Source organism: Kryptolebias marmoratus, linkage group LG24 (assembly GCF_001649575.2).
Source record: "Kryptolebias marmoratus isolate JLee-2015 linkage group LG24, ASM164957v2, whole genome shotgun sequence".
Classification (NCBI taxonomy): Eukaryota; Metazoa; Chordata; class Actinopteri; order Cyprinodontiformes; family Rivulidae; genus Kryptolebias; species Kryptolebias marmoratus.
Genome location: NC_051453.1, coordinates 12,053,537 through 12,075,656, shown reverse-complemented (window position 1 = coordinate 12,075,656; position 22,120 = coordinate 12,053,537). Strand labels below are relative to the sequence as shown.

The 22,120-nt window shown below is 42.9% G+C and overlaps 5 protein-coding genes across 5 annotated transcripts; 4 read left to right on the top strand and 1 right to left on the bottom strand.

Moving 5' to 3' along the window:
- The first annotated feature begins 918 nt into the window (after positions 1–918).
- On the top strand, positions 919–2,823 carry fh (fumarate hydratase). The gene has a single exon (XM_017406841.3). The coding sequence runs from the start codon at positions 979–981 to the stop codon at positions 2,476–2,478; it is 1,500 nt and encodes a 499-aa protein (XP_017262330.1). The 5' UTR covers positions 919–978; the 3' UTR covers positions 2,479–2,823.
- Positions 2,824–2,880: 57 nt separating this feature from the next.
- Positions 2,881–4,809, bottom strand: fam32a (family with sequence similarity 32 member A). The gene is made up of 4 exons (XM_017406842.3): positions 4,659–4,809; positions 3,752–3,896; positions 3,341–3,394; positions 2,881–3,103 (listed from the first exon to the last, which is right to left on the bottom strand). Exons 1-4 carry the CDS (start codon positions 4,730–4,732, stop codon positions 3,035–3,037), a joined length of 342 nt encoding a protein of 113 aa, XP_017262331.1. The 5' UTR covers positions 4,733–4,809; the 3' UTR covers positions 2,881–3,034.
- A 103-nt stretch (positions 4,810–4,912) lies between these two features.
- On the top strand, positions 4,913–6,210 carry mrpl54 (mitochondrial ribosomal protein L54). The gene is made up of 3 exons (XM_017407128.3): positions 4,913–5,116; positions 5,306–5,462; positions 5,921–6,210. The coding sequence occupies exons 1-3, from the start codon at positions 4,987–4,989 to the stop codon at positions 6,051–6,053; spliced, it is 420 nt and encodes a 139-aa protein (XP_017262617.1). The 5' UTR covers positions 4,913–4,986; the 3' UTR covers positions 6,054–6,210.
- Positions 6,211–6,622: 412 nt separating this feature from the next.
- Positions 6,623–14,188, top strand: malt2 (MALT paracaspase 2). Its single transcript, XM_017406949.3, has 17 exons — positions 6,623–6,826; positions 7,119–7,382; positions 7,589–7,755; positions 8,363–8,493; positions 8,634–8,790; positions 8,879–9,063; positions 9,900–9,996; positions 10,164–10,214; positions 10,430–10,516; positions 10,602–10,805; positions 10,914–11,091; positions 11,173–11,247; positions 11,343–11,470; positions 11,604–11,753; positions 11,864–12,021; positions 12,746–12,883; positions 13,049–14,188. Exons 2-17 carry the CDS (start codon positions 7,246–7,248, stop codon positions 13,490–13,492), a joined length of 2,487 nt encoding a protein of 828 aa, XP_017262438.1. The 5' UTR covers positions 6,623–6,826; positions 7,119–7,245; the 3' UTR covers positions 13,493–14,188.
- Positions 14,189–14,339: 151 nt separating this feature from the next.
- safb (scaffold attachment factor B) lies at positions 14,340–22,120 on the top strand. Its single transcript, XM_017407344.2, has 21 exons — positions 14,340–14,615; positions 14,877–14,976; positions 15,413–15,477; positions 15,561–15,749; positions 15,832–15,891; positions 15,990–16,023; positions 16,839–17,229; positions 17,566–17,612; positions 17,700–17,809; positions 17,900–18,049; positions 18,225–18,304; positions 18,489–18,538; positions 18,631–18,716; positions 18,827–18,969; positions 19,115–19,211; positions 19,452–19,648; positions 19,765–19,942; positions 20,159–20,223; positions 20,316–20,374; positions 20,981–21,035; positions 21,128–22,120. The coding sequence occupies exons 1-21, from the start codon at positions 14,463–14,465 to the stop codon at positions 21,243–21,245; spliced, it is 2,427 nt and encodes an 808-aa protein (XP_017262833.1). The 5' UTR covers positions 14,340–14,462; the 3' UTR covers positions 21,246–22,120.

Here is a 22,120-nt window from a genome sequence, read left to right as displayed (position 1 = left end):
AAATTAATTTTCAAGAGCTGCAATTCAAAAGATCAAGATTGAAAATGTCCAAAACACATGTTAGTTAGTACCAGAAATGCTCTAAGGGTTTAAAGAATAAAACATTCATTTATAGATGTAAAATTACAGAACTGCAACACATTTCTTTATAATAACAGCTGTGGCAGTGATTTGACTTGTTATCTGAAATACTCAGATTATTGGTTACATTTTTTTTCTTTCATGTCTAGCTTTTTAAGCTGGTAAACTAAACTATTACATTTTTACTACAATACACACATGACAAAAACATTGTGCGTCAGTCAGTCAAGCTACCCCTATGTGTCACCAGCTTTTTAAAATATATACTATAGCATGTTTTGGTTTAGATGTTATCATAAAAATGATAAAATATTCGTGAAGTAAAGCAAAAAATACAAGGGGTACGAAGTAAAAAACATCTTAAAGACCTGAGCCCTGAAATTTTTATGATTTTTGCAGTTTACTTGTAATTTAATCTCTCTATAAAGCCATTAAATATATATGTAATGTTAAATAACCATTTTACAAATCTGTTCTGTCGAGATACCTTAGTTTCATGCGTTTCTCAATAATACAATAAAGCTTTAACCAAAAATAGAAATATTATTTTGTATTACATCACAAAATTGAATTATTAATGTTTTCATTGTTGTTCTTTTTTGTTTTAAAAGACAACTTAATAACTCATAAAAATATTGATTTTATTTGTCATGTTAACCCCGTTTTGTTGTCACACCGGAAATACAGTTGTGCGATATTTTAAAGAGCTTCACAGAACCGGATGTAGCTGTCTGGTCGCCGTCACTTGATTCGCCAGCCATAGCGGAAGTCCCGCCTTTCCTGCCTCCCGATTGGCTGACTTGCAGTCAGGCTTCTATCTCGTCCAATAACAGGTCACATTGTGGAAATTGCGTTGAGGCGTTGACCTCCCCCCGGATTCACCTCTAACGCGAAGCCATGTTCCGCTCTTTTCGAAGCGTCCAGCAGTTTAACTGCAACCTCCGGACTCTGCAAAAACTCCACGTCAACTCTAAACTCCTGCTCTGCACGTCCAGGATGGCCAGCTCGGAGTACAGGGTCGAACGGGACACGTTCGGCGAGCTGAAGGTCCCAGCTGACAAGTACTACGGTGCTCAGACCGTCAGATCCACTATGAACTTCAAGATAGGGGGACCGAGTGAGAGAATGCCCCTCCAAGTGATCAAGGCCTTCGGTATCCTGAAGAAAGCAGCTGCCCAGGTGAACAAGGATTACGGCCTCGACCCAAAGATAGCAGATGCCATCATTCAGGCTGCAGATGAGGTTTCAGCTGGGAAACTGGATGATCATTTCCCTCTGGTGGTGTGGCAGACTGGGTCAGGAACCCAAACCAACATGAACGTCAATGAGGTGATCAGCAACAGGGCTATTGAGATCCTGGGAGGGAAACTGGGCTCCAAGGATCCAGTTCACCCTAACGACCACGTCAATAAAAGCCAGAGCTCCAATGACACCTTCCCCACGGCGATGCACATCGCTGTGGCCACAGAGGTCCACCAGGTCCTGCTGCCCGGCCTGCAGACTCTGCACGACGCTCTGGCCGCCAAAGCTGAAGCGTTCAAGGACATCATCAAGATTGGACGCACGCACACCCAGGACGCCGTGCCGCTCTCGCTCGGACAGGAGTTCAGTGGTTACGTCCAGCAGGTGAAGTACAGCATCGAGCGTGTGAAGGGCGCCATGCCCCGGGTGTACGAGCTGGCGGCCGGGGGCACGGCAGTCGGGACCGGACTCAACACCCGTATTGGCTTCGCGGAGAAAGTAGCTTCCACCGTTGCTTCCCTCACAGGCCTGCCGTTCATCACAGCCCCCAACAAGTTTGAAGCCCTGGCTGCGCACGACGCCCTGGTGGAGCTGAGCGGCGCCCTGAACACGGTGGCCGTCAGCATGATGAAGATCGCCAACGACATCCGCTTCCTGGGCTCGGGGCCTCGCTCGGGCCTGGGGGAGCTCATCTTGCCAGAGAACGAGCCCGGCAGCAGCATCATGCCGGGCAAAGTGAACCCCACGCAGTGCGAGGCCATGACCATGGTGGCGGCGCAGGTGATGGGGAACCACGTGGCGGTCACCGTCGGCGGCAGCAACGGGCACTTCGAACTCAACGTCTTCAAGCCCATGATGGTGAAGAACGTGCTGAACTCTGCGCGGCTCCTCGGCGACGCGTCCGTCTCCTTCACCGACAACTGCGTGGCGGGCATCCAGGCCAACGCCGAGAAGATCAACAAGCTCATGAGCGAATCCCTCATGCTGGTCACCGCGCTCAACCCTCACATTGGCTACGACAAGGCGGCCACCATCGCCAAGACGGCCCACAAGAAGGGCTCGACGCTGAAGGCCGTCGCCGTGGAGCTGGGCTACCTGACCGAGGAGCAGTTCGACCAGTGGGTGAAGCCAAGCGAAATGCTGGGGCCAAAGTGAAGCCTGGAAACTCGAGAACACTACGAAACAAGGCAGACGCGCTTTTCTATTTCCTACGGCGAGAAGAGGATTTCTGTATGAATCCGTCGTTGAACTGAATGAACAAGCTTTCAGAATCCCAAACATCTGGAATTATAATCTGTATTTCTGTGTATAAAACAGGTTTCATATTACCATCATGATGTCTGCATTAAAGCTGAACATCACTTAAGTTAGATTGGAAATAAAACTCCTGTGTCACTGCTTTGTCCTTCACGTGGATGTTCGGACCGCAGTCCCCGTCGGTCTTAAGCTTTACATGCGTGCCATTTTCACCGTTCAATTAAACATGAGTTATTTTCAAAATTGCTGAACTCTGATCAGTTTTTTTCCCCTCCTTTAAACACTAAAGGTATGCTTAAAGACTTAAATACTTCTTTTTATTGTGCACACCAAGAGTTACAGAGTCAGAACGGTTGCCAATTTAGCTCAAGTTTGGCATCTACGAGAAGAAAAGCGCAAAAATTTGTACATATGATGAAAAAAATATATAAAAAAGGGAACATCTGCTCCTCTTCTACTTGGTCCAGCTGACTTTTGGAATGTCGTAATGCTCTGTCAGCGTGTCCAGGTGGCGATTGAAATCCTGTAATAAGAACATGTAGTTTAAACTAATTTTGCTTTCTGCAACAAAAATTAAACATTTTTTTCATTATTTCCTCCTCAGGCAACCTTTACTCATGCTGTATGTTGATAGACAGATTCATTTGAACAGGTCACACAAATAAGGACATTTTGAAACGTTACAAAGAAAATTACAATGCAGGATAAAAGAAATAAATCCAGTTAATGATGCATCGAAGGCTTTTATCGTCTGACTCACCTCAACTCTGTGTTTGTGTGTCTTCGATGCTTTCTTCAAAATCCGCTCCATTTGCTGCAAAAGGAGAGGAAGACATTAAAGTGGGAAGAAAAGTTCATTTTCTCACTAATCGCTGCCGTTTTCTGATGTGACAAATACATTGTGTAATTTTCAAGCACTGATTTTGGTGAGCAGAAAGCCTTTTCCATTATGCAACAGATAGTTTCAAAAAGATAACTTGATTTTTTAGGATATAAACTAAGATGTCCTTTATCTTAAAGGTGATGTAATCCAAACAAAAAAGTTCAAATCAGCAGATAAGTTAATCATCTGCTACAACTCGCCTGTTGGTTCCTGACATGGATTAGCTCATCCTGATAAAGCAGTTCATACCCGTCTGAACCCAGAACTTCGGAGGATCCTCTAACTTACCCTCTTTTCCTGCATCTTGTCAAAAGCCATTTGAGCGGGTGTCCTCTTGTCAACGTAAGCCTTCTTCGTTTTCACCTCCTCGTCACTTTGGCTCGTCACGACCTGCTCCATGCGATGCTTGCTCTCCTTGTTCTTCTTCTTCTTCCTAAAAAGAAGGGAACACACAGAGAAAACGTAAACAGGCGGCCAATTCATCAGAGCCGCTTGTGAAGATTTAATAAAAAAAAAACCTTAAAAGCTTTAATATTATTTTTTTAAATAAATGCTAGTGAGTTAACAAAACAAACTCACTGTTTAATAAACTTTATATTTTAGGAAGAAATACTTGACCATTTATCCAAACAGTATACATCTAAAAATGTTCACTAAGAAATTAATCAGTATTGGTGTGAAAGGTAGTTCTGAAACAGCTTAAAAACATTACCTAGTTAGAACATTATATCTCAAAATAAATCTTATCTCTGGTGGACTACTGCTCCTAAGGAGCCAATTTCAAACATTTCAAGACAGTGAGTTTAGAGTACTTTTCTACTTTCTTTTTTGTGACAGTATTTGAATAAGTACTTCATGTTTTCTCTCTTCAGTGACCTACGTGCAGTAAAGCTGTGGCTTTTTAGCTTCCTGCTATGCCAGGCACTACAATTTTAAAGCCCTTTTCTTAAACATCATATTATCACTATCAACTGCATTAAGAATACCCATGTGTTTTCTTAATATAATTGCCCTTTCCACTTAAAAATAATCATATTGTTAGACTATATGTTACCGAAACACAAACATGTTCTTTTTTTTTGTTAGCATACATGCTAACAGTAATACGGGTCGCTTTAACATCGTCGCGACAGACTTCTGAATCTCGAAGTCGATTTAATTTGTTTTTACTAAACAGTGTTGCTACCAAACTCACTTTTTCCCAGCTGACAATTCTCCGACGCCTTTCAATTTCAGGGCACTTTTCTGGATCTTCTCGTACTCCGACATCTTCGAGAATATTTTGTGTGTGTGTGAGAGAGAGAGGGAGATACGTCTTCTTCTGCTTTGTTATGAAACCAACAGCCCCACTGCTGCCACCTGTCGGTTTAAAGGGGAACAACCCGCCTGCAGTGCCTCCTCCCGTCCACTGGGTGGCGGTGCTTCTCCCAAAAAAAACAAGGCACAAAGCGGAAGAGGACCGATTTATGAATGTCAAACTGTAGCATGGTGTGCTATCCTGCTTAGTTAACGCAAAAACAAAGATGTTAGGCTGCAGTTTGTTTAGGATAGCACCGTCAACGAAATGTTTCACAAGCAACGCTGCGATGTTTCTGAGCAGGACGGGCGTGTTTTATAAAACACAGACTTGCGGAGTTTCTAAGAAAGTTGCTGGTGAGTAAAACACGACATGTCTTTTCATGTTTATCTGTTGTTTCAGAGCTGTTTCAGGCTGGAGTTAAAACAAATGGGTTTATTTCACTTTTCCACCTCAGCCACTTAATAATAATGCTGTAATAAATTGTGCTAATTGTTATTATATTATTACGTTGCTTCAGTGCTGTTTTTTTAATTGCCTTTCAGGGGCCAAAACAAAGGGTAAAGGCATGATAAAAGAGGAGCTGAAGGGTCCAGAGGTGTGTAAGGACCCAGTCAGACTCACAACCCATGCAGTGGGGGTCAATATCTTCAAACAAGGAGAAGACCCTAAACTGAAGCCTGCGGAGGAATATCCTGAGTGGTGAGAGCACATATTACTGTAATTTCTGCTGCTTATTTGTTTCATTTTGTGCTCTGTTGTCATCATTTTTAAAGCACTGCATACTTGTGAGATACTGAAGTGGGTTTTTTTTTTTCTAATTTTAACCCCACAAACAAGATTTCAGTGATGTTCATGGATTACTGACTTGAATTTACCCGTGTTGCCAAGAACTTTATATCACTAAAATGAACATATAAACAGCGACTGTGGCATAATACGTCTGCTACTACAGTTTTATAACATTTATTGAATTCCTTGTATTTTTTGTCACTATTCTCTGCGTCTGCAGGTGTTTCAGAGACAAAAGGGGGGGAAATTAAGTGAAACTGGTGGAAATTTTTTTGTACTTTTTTTTTCAGCTCTGGAGAAGTTTGAAGCAGTCGTTTAAACATTTTCGGGTGTTGTTTCACGCCTCGCGTCTTTTACATCCCGCTCAGGTTGTTCCAGTTGAACCTGGGGAAGATCCAGCAGCTGCACGAACTCAAACCCGACACCTGGGAATACTGGAAACGTCTCCGGAAGGAAAACATTTGGCGCCACAACAGACTACATAAAGGGAAGACGTTTTAGACCTGTAAGGGTTTGAGCTGCAGATTATTTGGACTGAAATGAGAGTGACGTAACTCATGTTCAGATTATCATTCACGTCATGCTATGGAGACTGTAGTAGAACTGTTTTATTTCTAATGTGTAATTGGAATTCAATAAAACTGATTGAAATGTAAAATTAAAAGATTGTGTGGTGTCATTTGAAGTTTCAAAACTGTTTTCTATTGGGATAAGAGACAATGTAGATGATAAATATGGGATATTTACTGTATCCCAGACGTGTTTCTTTAATAATTCACTTTGATTGTATCATTGCAGACAAATAGTTCTGGTTTTAGTCACATTTACAGGATAATATCTTAATTAGTAAATAAACAAATTTAATTTTAATAACATTTATTTGAATAAATTAATAAATCTTGAAAAAAATCGCACATATTCTGTGGATAAACGTGGTTTCTCCGTCACAATTCTTCAAATAACTCGACCAGCTTCGGCTCACGTAAACCTTTTAAAGATGGCGTCCGTGAGAGGCGTTGCCATGACGACGCTTCATGTAAATTACTCGCGCTTGGCAAGGATGGCAGAAAATGAGGAACCGAAATGAGAAGCGACACATTTGGGGGAGAGAAAGAAAAAAAAAGTCGTGTAAAGACCGAGAGAGCGACAGAGCGTAGAAAAAGAGAAAGAAGAAAAAAGAAAGAAATGCGCCAGGCACCTTTGTGATTTAGAGCTGAGAGATTTTGTGCCCGGATATTATATTTTTTATTTTTTATTTTTTTCTGACAAACTCGGTAAGTTTTCTTCAGGTTTTAATGGCGGAAGCGGCGGAGCAGGTTGTAACAAATCGACCTCTTTCGCGTTGAGCTTCCTTTCCTTTTTCAGTCGCTTTCGCCTTTTAGCTTCACATATTTAAATATTGCCTAGTTTTAGAGTTTGTGCAGTTTTTCCATAAAGTCTGAGCGCGAGGCAGAGGTGGGGGGGAACCCGGGGTTGCGTTCATGGCCTGTAGTTTTGTGGAGTTTCGGCCTCGTAGGAGGAGTGGAGCTCCATTAATACATCACTTTCTGCTCTCTTATGTTTTAGTGGCATCCTACTGCGCGGTGCCGGAGGAGGACGGGCGTCTCCTTTTGGTTTGAGCGCATAAAGTTTCACTTTTTAAGCCTGCCTCTTGCGCGGAGCCCCTGGTTCATTGGAAGAAGCAAAACCGAGGATGGAAAAAATGAAAATGAGCGTCGGCGGTCTGAGTGGAGAAGCTCTGAACAAGCTGTCGAAGATGTTGGACAATCCCACCTGTGGATGGAAGCAGCTGGCCAGCGTTGTGGCCGAGCAGCCACAATTCCGCTGCAGGTGAGACCCTGAATGCACCACGGAGGTGCAGCAGCTGTACACGTCATTAAAAACAGCTTTTTTTTTTTTTACTTCATCTATCCTTGTAAATATCTTCATATGTTAATTTTAAATGTGATTAGGTGTCTTCCTCCATTCTGGGGTACATTTCTGCATTTTTGATTGATTATTTCAGCCACCCTGACTCTAATCTCTCCTGCTCTCAGTGAAAAGGAGCTGACATGCTGCTCCCTGCAGGTGTTGAACCCTGCAGGCAGCCCTGCACGAACCCTCCTGGCCTGGCTCGCTGATCGCTCCTGCCCCCTGGACTTCCTCCTCCACTGCCTGAGGAAGATTGACCACCAGGAAGCTGTGCAGTTCCTCACCGCCTCAGGTAAAGTAAAGAGGACAAGTGTGTCAAACACCTGCGAGCACATCCACGTCTGTGTTTCAGAACGCTCCAGATTAAAGCATCTGAGATAAACCTGAGCTATTAAACTACAGTGTTCTACAATTAATACCACTCTAAATGTCTGAGACATCCAACTCTTTACATTTAATTACCCTACATTAACTGATCATTTATTAGTATTTGTAAAATCTGACTTGTCTTTAAATTTAGTAATAATATTAAATGTTTTAAACCTGCATTCATAGTTTAAAACATTAAAGCTGCTCTTTAAATTGTTACTATTTCTGCTTTTAAATTTTTGCATAACTTACATAAGAACACATTTATATGATCTATGATATTGACATTTTGACTTGGAATCACAGATGTAGTTAATAAAATAAACAATATCAATGCCCCAGCGCTTCTTCTTATAATTATCAAAGTTTAAAACCTTCCAGTTAACGAAGTTAGTTGCCGTTTCGGCTCGTGTCGTCAGAACAATCACAAGTTGGTGCACTTCATGATGTAAAACTTCCTTCTGCTTTTATACATCCGTAGAAAGACTCTTGAGCTCTGTTTCTTCTGGTCCTTTTTGTTTGCTGTTTAGCGTCGGAGCTGATCCAGATCGCCGTGCACCCGCAGTCCCAGCAGGCCCCACTGGGGAGCAGGGTGGTGCTGACCTGCAGGGCTTCTGGACCCCCAGGACTCAGCTACCAGTGGTTCAGAGGCAAAGAGGAGGTCAAGCTAACATTTTTTTATGAGATTATAACAGGTTTTTGCTCAAACCTTAAGAATATTTACGTTATGTTTTGGTTAAATTTGCAAAGTCCCCATTAGTCACATTGATCAATACGGTAAAAAAGTGCTTTTTGCTTCAGATAGTGGATGAAACGGGGACTTCACCGGAGCTGGTTCTGTGTCCTTTAAGCCCAACCCATCAGGGTCACTACATCTGCAGGATTAACCATGGAGAAAAATGCCTCTTCTCCCAGTGGGCTCATGTTGGTTTGGTCCACGCTGCAGGTTCCGGTGAAGGTACTGGTCCCTCCCGCTCCCCGCTGTTTGCTCTGCTCTCTCCTCGCCTCGTGCCAGGTGATATAATGAGAACTCTTTACCATCGCAGGCTGCGGCAGCCTGTTCCCAGGTTCGGTGAGCGGGCTGCGTGTCATCAAGCAGCCTCAGTCCCAGTCAGCATCTGAAGGCGACACTGTCATCCTGAGGTGTAAAGCTGAGGCTAACCCCCCCGCTCAGTACGAATGGTACCACAACAAAGTTCCCCTCCCTCAAGAAAAGACATATTTACTCGAAGTAAGTCCACAAATTTGTGTTTTATGACCACCTGATTGAATTAAAAGCAGAAAACTAATAAAAGATCTAAATTAAAGATATAAATGAGCGGCTGCTAAACAAATATCTGTACTAATTAGGTAATTAAACGTGACACTTGTCCAGATTACTGTGGCAGATGTAACAACAAGGTGATAAATAAATTAATGTCAGAAAGAGCATTCAGTGTTTAAATTTAATCCCAGATAAAACAATGTTACAAAACATCCTGATAACTGTTTAAGAGATAGGTCCGTTTTGGGGAAAATGAAACACGCTCCAGAATTTCTCCACATTGTTGCGCATGTCTCATGTGCAAGTATTTAAAGCGTCCTATCCAGGTTGTTGCTGCTAAAAAATATCCCACATCTTGTTACCTTTAAACGTTCAATGAAGAACTTTTTGTTTAAATTAAAGCCTTTTCTAATTGCATTTATTTCCAGCTATGATGAAGATGAAAACCAACACTTTTGATGAATGAACCTGATGAAATTTGATCATTTTCATATTTAATTAAGAGTGTTACAAATAAATAACGATTAATATACTGTACATGTTAGGTATGTTTGTAGCTTTTTTTGGTTCAGGTCTTTGTTCTTTTAAAATCAACATTTTTGATATTGTAGTAGAAAGTGGCGGCAAAAGTTAAGAAATAAAACCAGAAATACTGGACATAGTTAGTGTTCTATTGCTGTCCTCCTAATCACCGTGCACCAGTGCACACGTCGTGAGTACGTTTGAATCAAAACGCAGTGGATGATAAAAAGTTCTCCATTGTTTCTGCATCAGTTTACTAAATGTCCTCGATGTTTTTCTAGATCCAGAGTGTGACCACAGAGCACAGAGGAGAGTACAGATGTAAGGTGTTTAACTTGTACCACGAGGTGTGGAGCGACACCGCAGCAGTCACCATCGGTGAGGCCCACAGGCTTTAGGTCTCGTTCCTCATTGTTCAGTGTTAATACAGAATATGTAAAAGAGATCAAAACAATATTCAGTAAGTGTTAAATAATGAATCGCATGTCAGGTTGCAGAGTTGCAGCGCTGTTACTAACTGTTCCTGTTCCTGTTCCTTCATTCAGGCCCGTGTTTGGTCACAGACGCCCCCTGGGTAGAAGTCGATCGTGGTTCAGGTATTATGCAGTTTCTGGTAAAAGATTCAGGAGGAAATAGAGGAATTAAAGCTTTATTATAGTTCCCCTGCTTCTTCCCCCACTATAATTCCTGTTTTTGTGTTTACAATCTACAGCTTGTTGTGTGATTTATGCTGCAACCTTTAAACATTTACAGGTTGCTGAATGTGAGTCTTCCTCTCTCTCTGATGGTTATTTTCTTTTGGTTTTGGCAGAGACACAGGAAGTGAATAGGACTGGAGCAGGAATACACCCGATGCAACAGATGGTCAATCCACCCTCAGCTGCCAAGAAATTCTATGGTAACTTTTATGCAAACAAGTCCAAATTAGTATTCGCCAGTAAAAACACTCTACTCCCCGGGTTCTATGTTTGTGTTCCTCACAGCTACAGACAAAGTTGCCCTCCTGATTGGCAACATGAACTACCACCACCACAGGCAGCTGTGCGCTCCCATCTCTGATGTCCACGAGCTGACCAACCTTCTCCGGCAAATGGACTTCAAAGTGGTGTCCCTGCTCGACCTCAACTGCCAGGAGATGCACAGTGCCGTGACCGAGTTCCTGCTGCTGCTCGACAAGGGAGTATACGGTTAGTTCCCTTATCCCGTTGTGCCTCTTCAGGCCTTCGTACCTCAAGCCTGAGACCATTTATTTGCAAAAATAAGTTTGGGATCTTGACCAAGTGGGTCTCCTGCAGGCCTGCTATATTTTGCTGGTCATGGATACGAGAACTACGGCAACAGTTTTATGGTTCCCATTGATGCTCCGCTGTCCTACACGTCCAAGCACTGCGTATGTGTGCAGAATATACTTACCAGGATGCAGGAAAAAGAAACCGAACTCAATGTGTTCCTGTTGGACATGTGCCGCAAAAGGTATGCCTGATTGTCTTTTTTTATAGATATAATAAGATTACAATAATCTGCTGTTAAGCTTTAAAATGTTTTCTTTCACAGAAACCCAAACGATGGCGACATTGTCCAGCCGAGTCCACTCAAAGTCACAGCGAACATCGTGTTCGGTTACGCCACGTAAGTCGCTCGTTCAGCTGTTGTTGTACTCCCCCCCGCCCCCTCCTGTTTGTTTCCATTCTTCTCAACACTCGTGTGAAATCATTTGGGTTTAGATGCGTTGACGCCGAAGCGTTTGAGGTCAAGCGGGAAGACGTGTCGAACGGCATCTTCATAAACTTCCTGAAGCGGCGGGTGTGTGAAGACGAGAAGGTCACCGTCATGCTCGACAGAGTCGGGGAAGGTAGAGCAGTTCTGGGTCACATCCAGCTCGCTTTTTCATACCTCGTCTGGAGACGTTCTGCCAGACGGGCAACTCTTTAACACCCTTCACACCTTTTTGTGGTGAAAAAAGCTCTTTCTGGTTTTTTTTTCAGAGATGGGTCGCTGTGCGATCACAAGAGGGAGGCAGGCTCTGGAGCTGCGCAGCAATCTGTCAGAAAGACGTTCCCTCATCGACCCGATCCAGACTTCGGAATGTTCGGCCTCCTACTCAGCTCGGAACCTGCAGTGGGCTGTGGCTCATGGTACTCTTCTAAAAAAAAAAAAAAAGAGAATTAAACTCAGTAAAAGTTACTTGTTTTATTTGCAGATCAGTTTATTCATCCCTAACATTTTTGTGTTTCTAACTTCCCAGTTCTACCTGAGAGCCGCTCCGTTCAGTTTGACTGCGGGGTGAAAGTTCAGCTGGGCTTTGCAGCAGAGTTCTCCAACGTTATGGTCATCTACACCCGGATACTCGAGAAGCCCAAAGAGATAGTTTCCTGTTCCGCTCAGCTGACTGACTTTCCAGTGGTGAGTTAGCTGCTGTTACATATGACGGCTTACTCTCCATGTTTACGACTTCCTCCTTCCTCCTTACTTCTAAAAACAGCTCCTGAATTGGTTGTCATTGAAACAAATTTGTAAAATCAAACCAGCTTTGGATAATATATATTCAAAGTAACCAAGACAAGAATAAGGTTTGCAGGGACGGCATTTAAATAAATCAGCTAACTATGATTGCACCGGTGGTTAAGGTTTATGTATCAACATTTTAACTAGCAGCTCTTCCTTTAAGCTAACCTATGAAGCTGCTGTGGTTGGGACCCCACTATGAGTCGTGAAACAAGTGTGGGGTCTTAAGATGAGTTCCAGTAATCCATCATTTTTTGCATTATTATTCTGAAATAAAAAAAAATACCAGTCAAATTTATACAGAAAATTACTTTAATAAATGATTAGGGTGTTGCAATGTTTGTCCACTTCAGCCAACCATAGCTGGGGTATAAAGTCTTTGCTGATGTTATTTTGTGGGTCAGAACCTGAAGGTTTGGGGACCACTGCTCTGAAGTCAGGTTTCAAGGTCGGGTTTCATCAGCTGGACAAATCTGGCCCAGCTTGTCCTCTGCCAGTTGTTTTTTAGGTTTTCCTATGTCATTTTTTTACGTATAAATGCAGTTTTCATGATTTCAGCTTCATTAATCAAATACTGATTCATGTTTTTACATAGATTTGAGCTTTACTCTTCCTTTTACAGGAAGTGGATGTCGACCTGAAAAGGAGTAACCAGGAGACTCTGCTTGAAGCCGGCTGTTTACTGTTGATTAAGGAGGAACTTTCCTCACCGGATGTCCCGAGTCTTTACACGCGCATCCGCAGCCTGCAGAGACTCAGAGTCAGTCACTTGATTTTGGTTTCTAAAGTTTTTTAAATCTGAAAAAATTGCTGTGTGTGTGTGTCACAAGGGAATAATTTATATACAAGAATCTGACTGAAAGTTTATCTTGTGTTTTTTTAATATTTCTTCTTTAAACTAAAACCGATTTTATTACCTTTACAGATGGAGCTCACATTCACTGTCTGCCTTCAGTACACCTATGTCAACATGGATGAAGAGGTAGAAGAAAGGCTATCGGTCACAGTGGGAAAACCTCTGGTCGCCAAACTCAATCTCCACGAGCCACGGCCCTCTCAGAACTCCTCATCTTCCTCGTACTCCAGCCTCAACTCCTGCAACTATCCTGGGAGCTCCTCCTTTGTCGAGGACTTCGCCTCTGTTGGCTCTGCCGCCAACGCGTGGCCAGATTATGCACAAACCGGCAGCGCAGATTCTAATGCTGACTTCCTCACTTCATCCAGGAGCGCCAACGTGCCGGAAGAGACCGATAGTCCAGAAATATTCAGCGCCCCAAATCCTCTTGTTGCCAGCAAAAGTTTGCCCTTCAGCCATATAAATGATGAAAACTACAAATTCAGCGATATGTGCAATTTCCATTCCTTCTAAGCATCATGATGTGGTTACTCAGTGGTAAATTAGCCGTAATTTATGACCAAAGATGAAAGTAAATTTGCCATTTCAGTAATCAGAACACACACGTATGAGGTCTAATTAGCTGATATCCTCGTCTTCTTAACTACACATTACATTTTTTAATAAACAGGTTTGTATTAATGTGTATTTTTATAATTTAAGTGACGATACTGTGAATGAACAGAGAAGTAATGTAGAAAAAAATGTGCTGCATGACTTCAACTTTTGTCATTTTAATTATGTTTTGTATAAAACGTCCTGCTCTCTGTGTTGTTTGCCACAGATTTGGGCAAGCCAGTTTGGTATATATTAGATAATCAGGCTATTTAAAAGCACACACACATAAATAAAATCTTCCTACTCAAGATGAACTTTTCAGCAGAATGCCATTTGTCCTGTCTGGAGTAAACATTTCAGATATCTCATATATGATTTTCGTAGGGACAAATGGCATCACTTCGTTGTGTGTATTGAGGTTTCAACTCTAGACATCCAAATTCTTCCTGTCTAGGATGAACATTGTGGATATCTAAAATGTAACTCTTTCCAAGAGAAACTTAATTTAACTATATTTTATTTTCATCATAACTAGTAAGACTGTTATTCTGATTAGGTGAAATACTATTCATGTTATATAATAAATCAATTAAAGATGAAAGTGTGAACTGATGTGAAGTACATGGATATTTGTGCATTTTTTTTATTTTAACAGGTGTGGTTTAATTATATGATACAGCGGCCTGCCATAAAGGAACTCGCTGCACTAACATTGAACTGCGCGTGCGCAATCACGTCACCGTGTCCAGCCCAATGACTTATAGCCAGTCCGCCATTTTGCAGCCGTTTTGCAAGCCCGCTGCTGCTTCAATTCGTGGTGCAATTCGAAGTGTGTGTGCTTTTAAAACACTTATATATATATTTAGAAATATTTAAAGTCAAAACGATGGCAAACCCATCAGCAGATGTGGATCTTCCCGAGGGAGCGGAGGTTCGCAAACTATCGGAGCTGAGAGTTATCGATCTGAAGGCCGAGTTGAAGAAAAGAAACCTAGACACGACTGGCGTCAAAAGCGTCCTGTCGGAGCGCCTGAAAAAGGTCCGCCACCTACCATCCTAATGCATATACAGTCAGTGTTACTTACTAAAAGGCTTGGCAGGGCGTGCAGATATGTAAAGTCAAAATATCGTAAAACATTTTGATGCATACTTTAATTTCACTGAAAGCTAACTCTGTTAGCTTCCGGCGCTATCAGGTCGCTGCGTCTGGTACAGATGGTGAACCATTAGCCTAATGTGCTATCTCCTGCAGTGATTGTGTGTGTTTTTTTAATATATATATTTCGCTGTTCACTAACAGGCGATTGAGGAAGAGGGTGGTAATCCAGACGAGATCATTGTCCTTCCGGAGTCGACCCCTAAAAAAGCTAACCTTACACCCAAACGAGGAGCCACCAAAGGTAAAATGCTCACTGTTGACATCAGCAAACAAAATGTAAACATCTATCCTAATTTACTAAAGGACAGAGAGCTGCAGGGTCACGTGCTGGGTGAATAAATGACATCTGGTCTTTGATGCTCGCGCTCATCTAACATCTGTAACATCAGGAAGATTATCCAAAATTCAGTCAATAAAATTCAAATTATGATTCAGTTTTATTTGGAGTTGTTGGAGAATGAGGGTTGTCATCTATTAGATGAATTTTGTTTTCATTAAAAGGTGTTTATAAGAGTGCAAAACAATTTATTTGTTTTTACACATTTAAGTCTCTAATTAAACATCAGGTGTTGCCTTCTGCATTGTGCTCTCACAAGTCCAAATTCATGCATGATTTTTCCCAGTGAAGGTGTTGCTTAGTTCAACTGTCGTTTCTTCCTGTAACCCATCTTCTGTAGATACCAGACAAGAGAATGATGAGACAGAAGATGGCACCATGGAGGAGGACTCCCGCGATGAACATGTAAGTTTGACAGCTGGTTTGCTTCTTTTCAAGCTCGAGCTTTCGAGTCCCGCTGGAGCGTCATGGTTAATTTGTTTTTTCAGGATGACCTCCTGGATGACCACGAGAACATGCAGGACATGGACATCCTCGACATGAACATTCTGGACGAGACTGAGAACGACAGCGGGATTCCGGTCGAGGATCACATGGAGGATGAAGATCATTTTGATGGAGACGAAGAACACGACTTTAGGACTTTTGAGTCTGAAGATGAAGCGAGGGCTCTAGAAGTGAGAAACTTGACTCTCACATTGACTATTGAAGTGCTTTAAGCATAAACGTTACAATTTTACTCTGTGTATTTTCGAACAGTTGGACCAATGTGGGACTTTTGATGGGGATGAAGATATGACGTACTCATCTTCCAACATGGTACGTTTGCACACAAATATAACTGACATTAGCACGTGAATAAGCAATGAAAGACTTAAGACATTAACCTTTGTTCCCATGTGTTTTTCTTTTTTAAGGATCCAGATGCTGGTGATGTGAAAGAACAAGAAGGTACTGTAGAGTGAGGTTTATCAGAACCTTTTTTAGAGTGATTAGCTTGGAAATGCAGACAGTTTAGCTACAGTCAGGAGGAGAGACTGGAAGCCCAAAGGGAATTGCTGGCATTGTGTTGAAATTTTGTTAACCAATTAATAAAAGAAGTAATAACTCCACATCTTTAAATAAATGCCAAGTAACCCTTTGGGTTCCAACGCGCTTACGTAGTTGTGGTTAACAGTTTGACGCACGCTGTCAGCAATTGCACCTCACGGTCAGGGACGATTGAGCCATTGCTGGTGACTGTAGTGTTTCTAGGTTGCCACATGAAGATCAAGACAAAGAAGACCCCCCCCCCCTCTCAAGATTTATCTGCAACTATGGCTTGTTAAAGACGGTGATGCAGAAAGTTGCTGGGAATGAAAACTGTTGGACTTGAGCTGAAGTTGCGGTCAATAAAAAGGGACGCTGAAAATGTGCACGGCCAAACGAAGATGGACTGCAGTGAGTCTCCACAGCTGCACAGCTGGTCTTGTGGCTCTCTTCAGCACTAAACTATTAGTATGTTTTGGATCAGGTGACTAGAGTGAAGTGGTTCTGCTTGAGAAGTGAACCAATGCCTCCTTAGTTGCTTGGTTGCCCTCCAGCCTTTGGGTTCTCTTCCAGTCTCTTCGTTAGAGTTCAGCTTGAACCTTTTGATACGTAGTGTTAAAAGCACAGGCCAGTGGTCATGACGTTCCTAATCCAGGCCTTGCCACTTCCTCGTTAACCATTGATGTGTTTCAGAAGTGATTAAACTCTGTGCCATTCTATTCCTGTTAAATCCGTAGAAAATGACAAAGTAGCCGGGTCTTGTTTATCTGAGCCGCTTAAAGAAGATCGCCACGGGACGAGCCCCGAAGAAGAGCAAGCCGCCTCCGCCGGAGGGAAGGACAGTGTGTCCACCACTGGTGCCATGTCGGACAGCGCTGCATCTGGAGATGTGGGGAGCAAAGAGGCCGGGGACGAGCAGAGCGTCCCAGAAGAGACATTTGACTCTGAAAACAAAAGCTCGCAGGCTGTTAGTGTAAGCGAACAGGGTGACACGGGTGAAACTGTTGATTCAGAAATGGGGTCTAAGAAGGGGGAGATGGATGAGAAGATAGAAGATAACGCTGCTCCGGATTCAACCTCAACGCTGAAAGAGTCCTCTTCTGTAGAGGGCGATGATCAGAAAAAGAGGTTTGTTGCTTTCTGTATACTAGAAACCAAAATGGTTATCTCTGTTGCATTGGCCTCTTTGTGTTAGCAAAATTTGGATGCTCTTTGAAGGTAAAAATGTTGTGTGGATATGTGATGGGTTGTTATTGCTTACACTCACTTTATTATCCCTTAATAAGTAATGTACTGGTGTAGAAATCCATAAATTCATCATTACCCCACTCCACTGTGGACCATGATGAGTTGATCACTGAGAGTTAAGTTTGATACCTAAAATGAAAGTGTAAACATCTGTTTTAGGTGGTCCCAGATGCGCTTGTTTTTGTTACTCACAATTAATTTTGTTTTTGTTTCTAGCTCTGAGGAAAAGGATGGCAAGACAGAGGAGTCAAAGGATGAAAAGGGTAGGTGGATATTTTTGTTGTGGTTGCTTTTTTAATTGTATTTATTTTGTGGTTTTGAAGCGCCTTGATTTGTTCTCTTCCCTGCAGCCGCTGGAAGTGGTGCTGCAGCAAGCGGTAGCAGGAATCTATGGGTCAGTGGTCTGTCCACAACTACCAGAGCGACTGATCTGAAGGCTCTGTTCAGCAAACATGGCAAGGTGAGTCCTTACTGGCATGCTTATATATGCATACTCTGTTGTTTGAGCTAATTTATTTGGTTGTTTTTTTTTTTCCCTCGCTTCCCGCAGGCTGTTGGCGTTAAGGTGGTGACCAACGCCAAGAGCCCCGGCGCTCGCTGCTACGGCTTCGTCACCATGTCGACCACAGAGGAGGCCACCAACTGCATCAACCACCTCCACAGGACCGAGCTGCATGGCAGGATGATCTCTGTGGAGCGGGTGAGCGGCATTCAGCGCTCCAAACAGCATCTTCTCTTACGAGATGTTAATCACGCTCAAAGGGCTGGTTTAGCATCCTGATTGGTTTCCTTGCTCCTTCACACCTGATCGAAGAAAATGGGTCAAACGCAGCACAGTGGTTTGGATTAAACCTGTTTCTGTTTGACCATTTCAGGCTAAAAATGAGCCCGCGGGGAAAAAGCCAGCTGACACCAAGAAGACAGGCGGTGACAGGAGGCACTCCACTGACTCCAAGTAAAGCTTGTCTGCTGGATCCGTTTGATCCAGAGAGCTTCTTTTATCAGTGTTTTTGTTTTGTAGCATGGCTCGCTAGTTTATTGGTTCGTTTAAAACCCTCATGCTCTGAATCAAGAACACCTTCTGATGGATCTGATGTTATCTGTCAGACGTGGTGGTAAAGTGTCTTACATTTCTGCAGGTCTGAAGGAAAAGACGAGAAGACTGATGGGGAAGGAAAAGATGATAAAGGTTTTTGTTAAGCTAGAAAATTATAAAGTTAATGTGGATCCGTTTAAAGTAGACATTTTGTTACTAATAAGTTATTATCCTTTGTTTAATAGAACGAGATGAGAGGACTGTAGTCATGGACAAGTCCAAGGGAGAGCCTGTGATCAGCGTCAAAACCAAAAGCCAAAGCAGGGACAGGGTAAGAAAACGTTCACTCTTAGGCTGCTTTGTACCAGAAGACTGTTTAATGGGTGAATGTTTCTCTCGTGTTGCGAGGTCTTAATTAGCGCTTCTGGTTTGTCTCTTCAGAGCACAAAGAGTCGGGATCGTGCCTCCTCCAGTAAAGAGAGGAAGGACATCCTGACATTCGATCAGATCAAGGAGCAGAGGGAGAGGGAGCGACAGAGGCAGCGGGAGAGGGACATCAGGGAGGCTGAGCGACGCAGATTCCCGTAAGGAGCATACAGAGAGACAGAGAGTGGCAAAGACTATTAATGTCTTTACCACTGCGGTGCTATTTATATAGAATAATCAATGAGAGCAAGAGACTTCTAATAGTTTGTATGTAAGTATTGATTACTCTTTGTCTTGATTCAGTGAACGCTTTCGGGACCGTTCAGAGCGGGAGCGAATCCGTCTGTTCCGGGAGCGAGAAGAAAGGAAGCATTTGATGCATAACAGACGCTGGCTGGAGGTACAGTCATGTGACTTTCCTTTAGCTGGGGATTTTTGACAAAACGTAACATGTCTGCCAGGGAGAAGACTTCTGTTGTTTTTAAATGTTGCCAACAATTTCGTTTCACGGCTAGCTTTACCGTCAGTAAACATAGTGTGGTTTTCAGGGAAGTTTCCATCCGTTTTGCCTCGTACTTTACCTAAAAGAAACTCTCATCCCATTCACGTCGATGGTCATGGTAAGGGTTCTTGTCGCCAGGTCGAGAAGCAGCGCCTCGAGGCCGACCGCATGGAGCGTCAGTTCCTGGAGCGCGAGAGGATGCGCATAGAGTACGAGAGGCGGCGCGAGCAGGAAAGGATCCTCAGGGAGCGGGACGAGCTAAGGAGGCAGCAGGACCAGTTGCGCTACGAGCAGGACAGGCGCCCAATAAAGAGGCCTTACGACATGGATGGGAGGTATACAACCCGATGACAATGCAGTGGGACCGATCAGAAGAACTGATGAATTTCTTACTGAAGCTTCAGTATTGTGTCTGAGCAGCCCAAAAGATGAATTTCTGGTTTTGTTACAGGAAAGATGATTGGCCCGATAAGCGCATGGCTATGGATGACCGTTACGGCCGCTCAGACTTTGGTCGCCAGGAGCGCTATCAGGACTTTGATCACAGGGATCGGGGCCGTTTCCAAGACGACATGGCGATGGACAGGCGGGACAATGCTCGGGGGATGGGTGCTGACAGAGATGGACAGGTGAGAGACTGGGATTCTCATCTCAGGGATCATAAGCTTGACCAGATTCAAAACCACAAACGTTATGCAGCTCCTTTCAGAGCCACACATGTTAACTAAGTGACTGCTGAATTTTTATTTTATTGTGTTTGCACAATTACCAAAGCAACAACAAAACCATAACCTATATGGTTTGCACGGTTGATCATAATGAGAGTTTCTTGTCTCTTCTCGCAGCACTTTTCAGACAGACACGGCAGAGACTCCTGGGGCGGAGGCTACGACAAGCGCATGAATGCGAGGTGAGTTTCACACCAACCTGAGCTTCTTTAAATCTCTGATTATTCTGTAAAATGTTCGACAAAAACAAACCTTTTTTACTTCATTTTTTTAGGGAGGGTGGCCGTGACTGGGACTCCGGTCGGAAGATGGATGGGGACAGGCCATGGCAAGGTAGCCATACTTCTGCTGTGCCGATGTGCACGTTCGAGTTAAAGTAGTTAAAGAGAAAAATAAATCCAGAGTAGGAGCGTTTAACCTCGTTGTGAAACAGAAGATGGTGGGAATCAAACCTATTTTTAGATGGATTCAAATTTCTTTTTAAAACATCAAAATGAATCTGTGCTGCCATTTCAGGAAAGTCAGCAGAAAAGGTGCTCTGTGGCGCCTTTTGTCCTAGTAGAGTTACCGTAGATTCCTGATTTGTTTACATTTCCAGTAATAAACACGATGCTAAAAGCATTAGCCTTTCTATTGTGTTTTCAATGTTAGGTTAGCATCTATGCTAATTATTGATTAGCAGGCTGTGATTAATTTTGACATAAGGAACTCTTTATTAAGCATGAAGAACATATGTAAAAGAAGCCATAGTTGAGTTTCGAGATAATCAAAATACATTGATAGTTGTTTTATAATCCCATCGCAGCCTCCTGAATTGTTATAATATTTTGAGGTGCCTAAAGAGTCCCGCCCCGTATTATCCACTAAGTGGCAGCAAATAGCAGTAAGTAAGTCCTGTGGTTGTGGCCAACATGCCTGATGTTGTATTTGAAATTGCAGGCAGAGACGGGGGCATCCCGGGACAGAGCCACATGGCGCGCGGAGGAATGGCAGGGTGAGTAGGCCACCAGTTAGGCCTGAATATTGAATCGATCTTACCGTGAAGTCACAAGCGCCGCCGTCTGACGACTGTTTCCTGTGCTGCAGCCGGGGAGGCTACATGAACACGGGGACGTCCCAGTCTCTCTCTGGAGCTCTGAACAGACAGAACCAGCTGATGCAGGGCGGCGGGATGCAGGGGGGAGCGTTCGGCCGGCGCTACTGACCTGCGTGAAGTTGGGACTGTTTCAGGTGGTCGTTTCTCCACGGATCAGACCTGACTGTTTTTGTACTTTTTGTTTATTTGGAAAACGATTCTTAATTTTGACGTAGTGATCTTCTGTCCTGTATTCATCACTTGGTTTTTGCCTTCTTTGTATAACGTTTCTCAGCTCTTCTGAACTCAGATGTGTGTTAGACACTGTGGCTCATGTTCCTAACACCCCCCCCCCAAACCAGTCTGCTTCCTGTATCTCAGCTCGTCATGAAGCGTTTGCTTCATTTATTCCTTTCAGAGCCTCCTTAATGTCCTTTTTCATAAAATCTTTGGTATTTTTTTTGCAGAAGATGAAAAAGGATTTTAAATTAAAGTCACATTTTGATTTTCAGAATTTCTTAGGTCTTTCAATTCATTTTGAACTGTACTGTATGCTAAGCCAAGTGTTTTTTTTTGTTTGTTTTTTTAGTTTTGCCGATTACTGTTGTTCAGTTGACAGTGTTTGCTTATTTTATTATGTCGTTCAGCTCAGAACAGCTGGTGTCTTGTAAAAGCACTGTGTGGAATTAGAATAAAAGATTTTTTTTCATCATTTTTTTTCAGTGCTGGTACTGAAACAAAAGCTCTCAGACTTCAGCAAAATGGACATAATTAATCCTCTGTTGTGCTGCAGTTTGTCTCTTTGAAAGAAATACGCTGTATATATGATGCACACCAAATATTCCTGTCTCTAGTTCTGGTTAAATTTTAGAAATCGATGTGAAGTTTGAGTTGATATAGACTCTGAAATGCCTTTTTATGTGTTGAACGTTCAGCTGGTTAACCAGGTTCTCTATACACATTATGGTGACTTCTGTAAATAAAGTATTTCTTCTAGTATTTTA

Coding starts and splice junctions, on each gene's coding strand:
- fh (XM_017406841.3), top strand. CDS start 979: ATGTTCCGCTCTTTTCGAAGCGTCCAGCAGTTTAACTGCAACCTCCGG.
- safb (XM_017407344.2), top strand. CDS start 14,463: ATGGCAAACCCATCAGCAGATGTGGATCTTCCCGAGGGAGCGGAGGTT. Junction 14,616..14,876: donor TGTCGGAGCGCCTGAAAAAG/GTCCGCCACCTA, acceptor GTTCACTAACAG/GCGATTGAGGAAGAGGGTGG. Junction 19,943..20,158: donor GTGCTGACAGAGATGGACAG/GTGAGAGACTGG, acceptor CTCTTCTCGCAG/CACTTTTCAGACAGACACGG.
- malt2 (XM_017406949.3), top strand. CDS start 7,246: ATGGAAAAAATGAAAATGAGCGTCGGCGGTCTGAGTGGAGAAGCTCTG. Junction 7,756..8,362: donor GCAGTTCCTCACCGCCTCAG/GTAAAGTAAAGA, acceptor TTTGCTGTTTAG/CGTCGGAGCTGATCCAGATC. Junction 11,754..11,863: donor GCAGTGGGCTGTGGCTCATG/GTACTCTTCTAA, acceptor CTAACTTCCCAG/TTCTACCTGAGAGCCGCTCC.
- mrpl54 (XM_017407128.3), top strand. CDS start 4,987: ATGTTAGGCTGCAGTTTGTTTAGGATAGCACCGTCAACGAAATGTTTC. Junction 5,117..5,305: donor AGTTTCTAAGAAAGTTGCTG/GTGAGTAAAACA, acceptor ATTGCCTTTCAG/GGGCCAAAACAAAGGGTAAA. Junction 5,463..5,920: donor GCGGAGGAATATCCTGAGTG/GTGAGAGCACAT, acceptor CATCCCGCTCAG/GTTGTTCCAGTTGAACCTGG.
- fam32a (XM_017406842.3), bottom strand. CDS start 4,732: ATGTCGGAGTACGAGAAGATCCAGAAAAGTGCCCTGAAATTGAAAGGC. Junction 3,395..3,751: donor ACAAGATGCAGGAAAAGAGG/GTAAGTTAGAGG, acceptor CTCCTTTTGCAG/CAAATGGAGCGGATTTTGAA. Junction 3,104..3,340: donor CACACAAACACAGAGTTGAG/GTGAGTCAGACG, acceptor TTCTTATTACAG/GATTTCAATCGCCACCTGGA.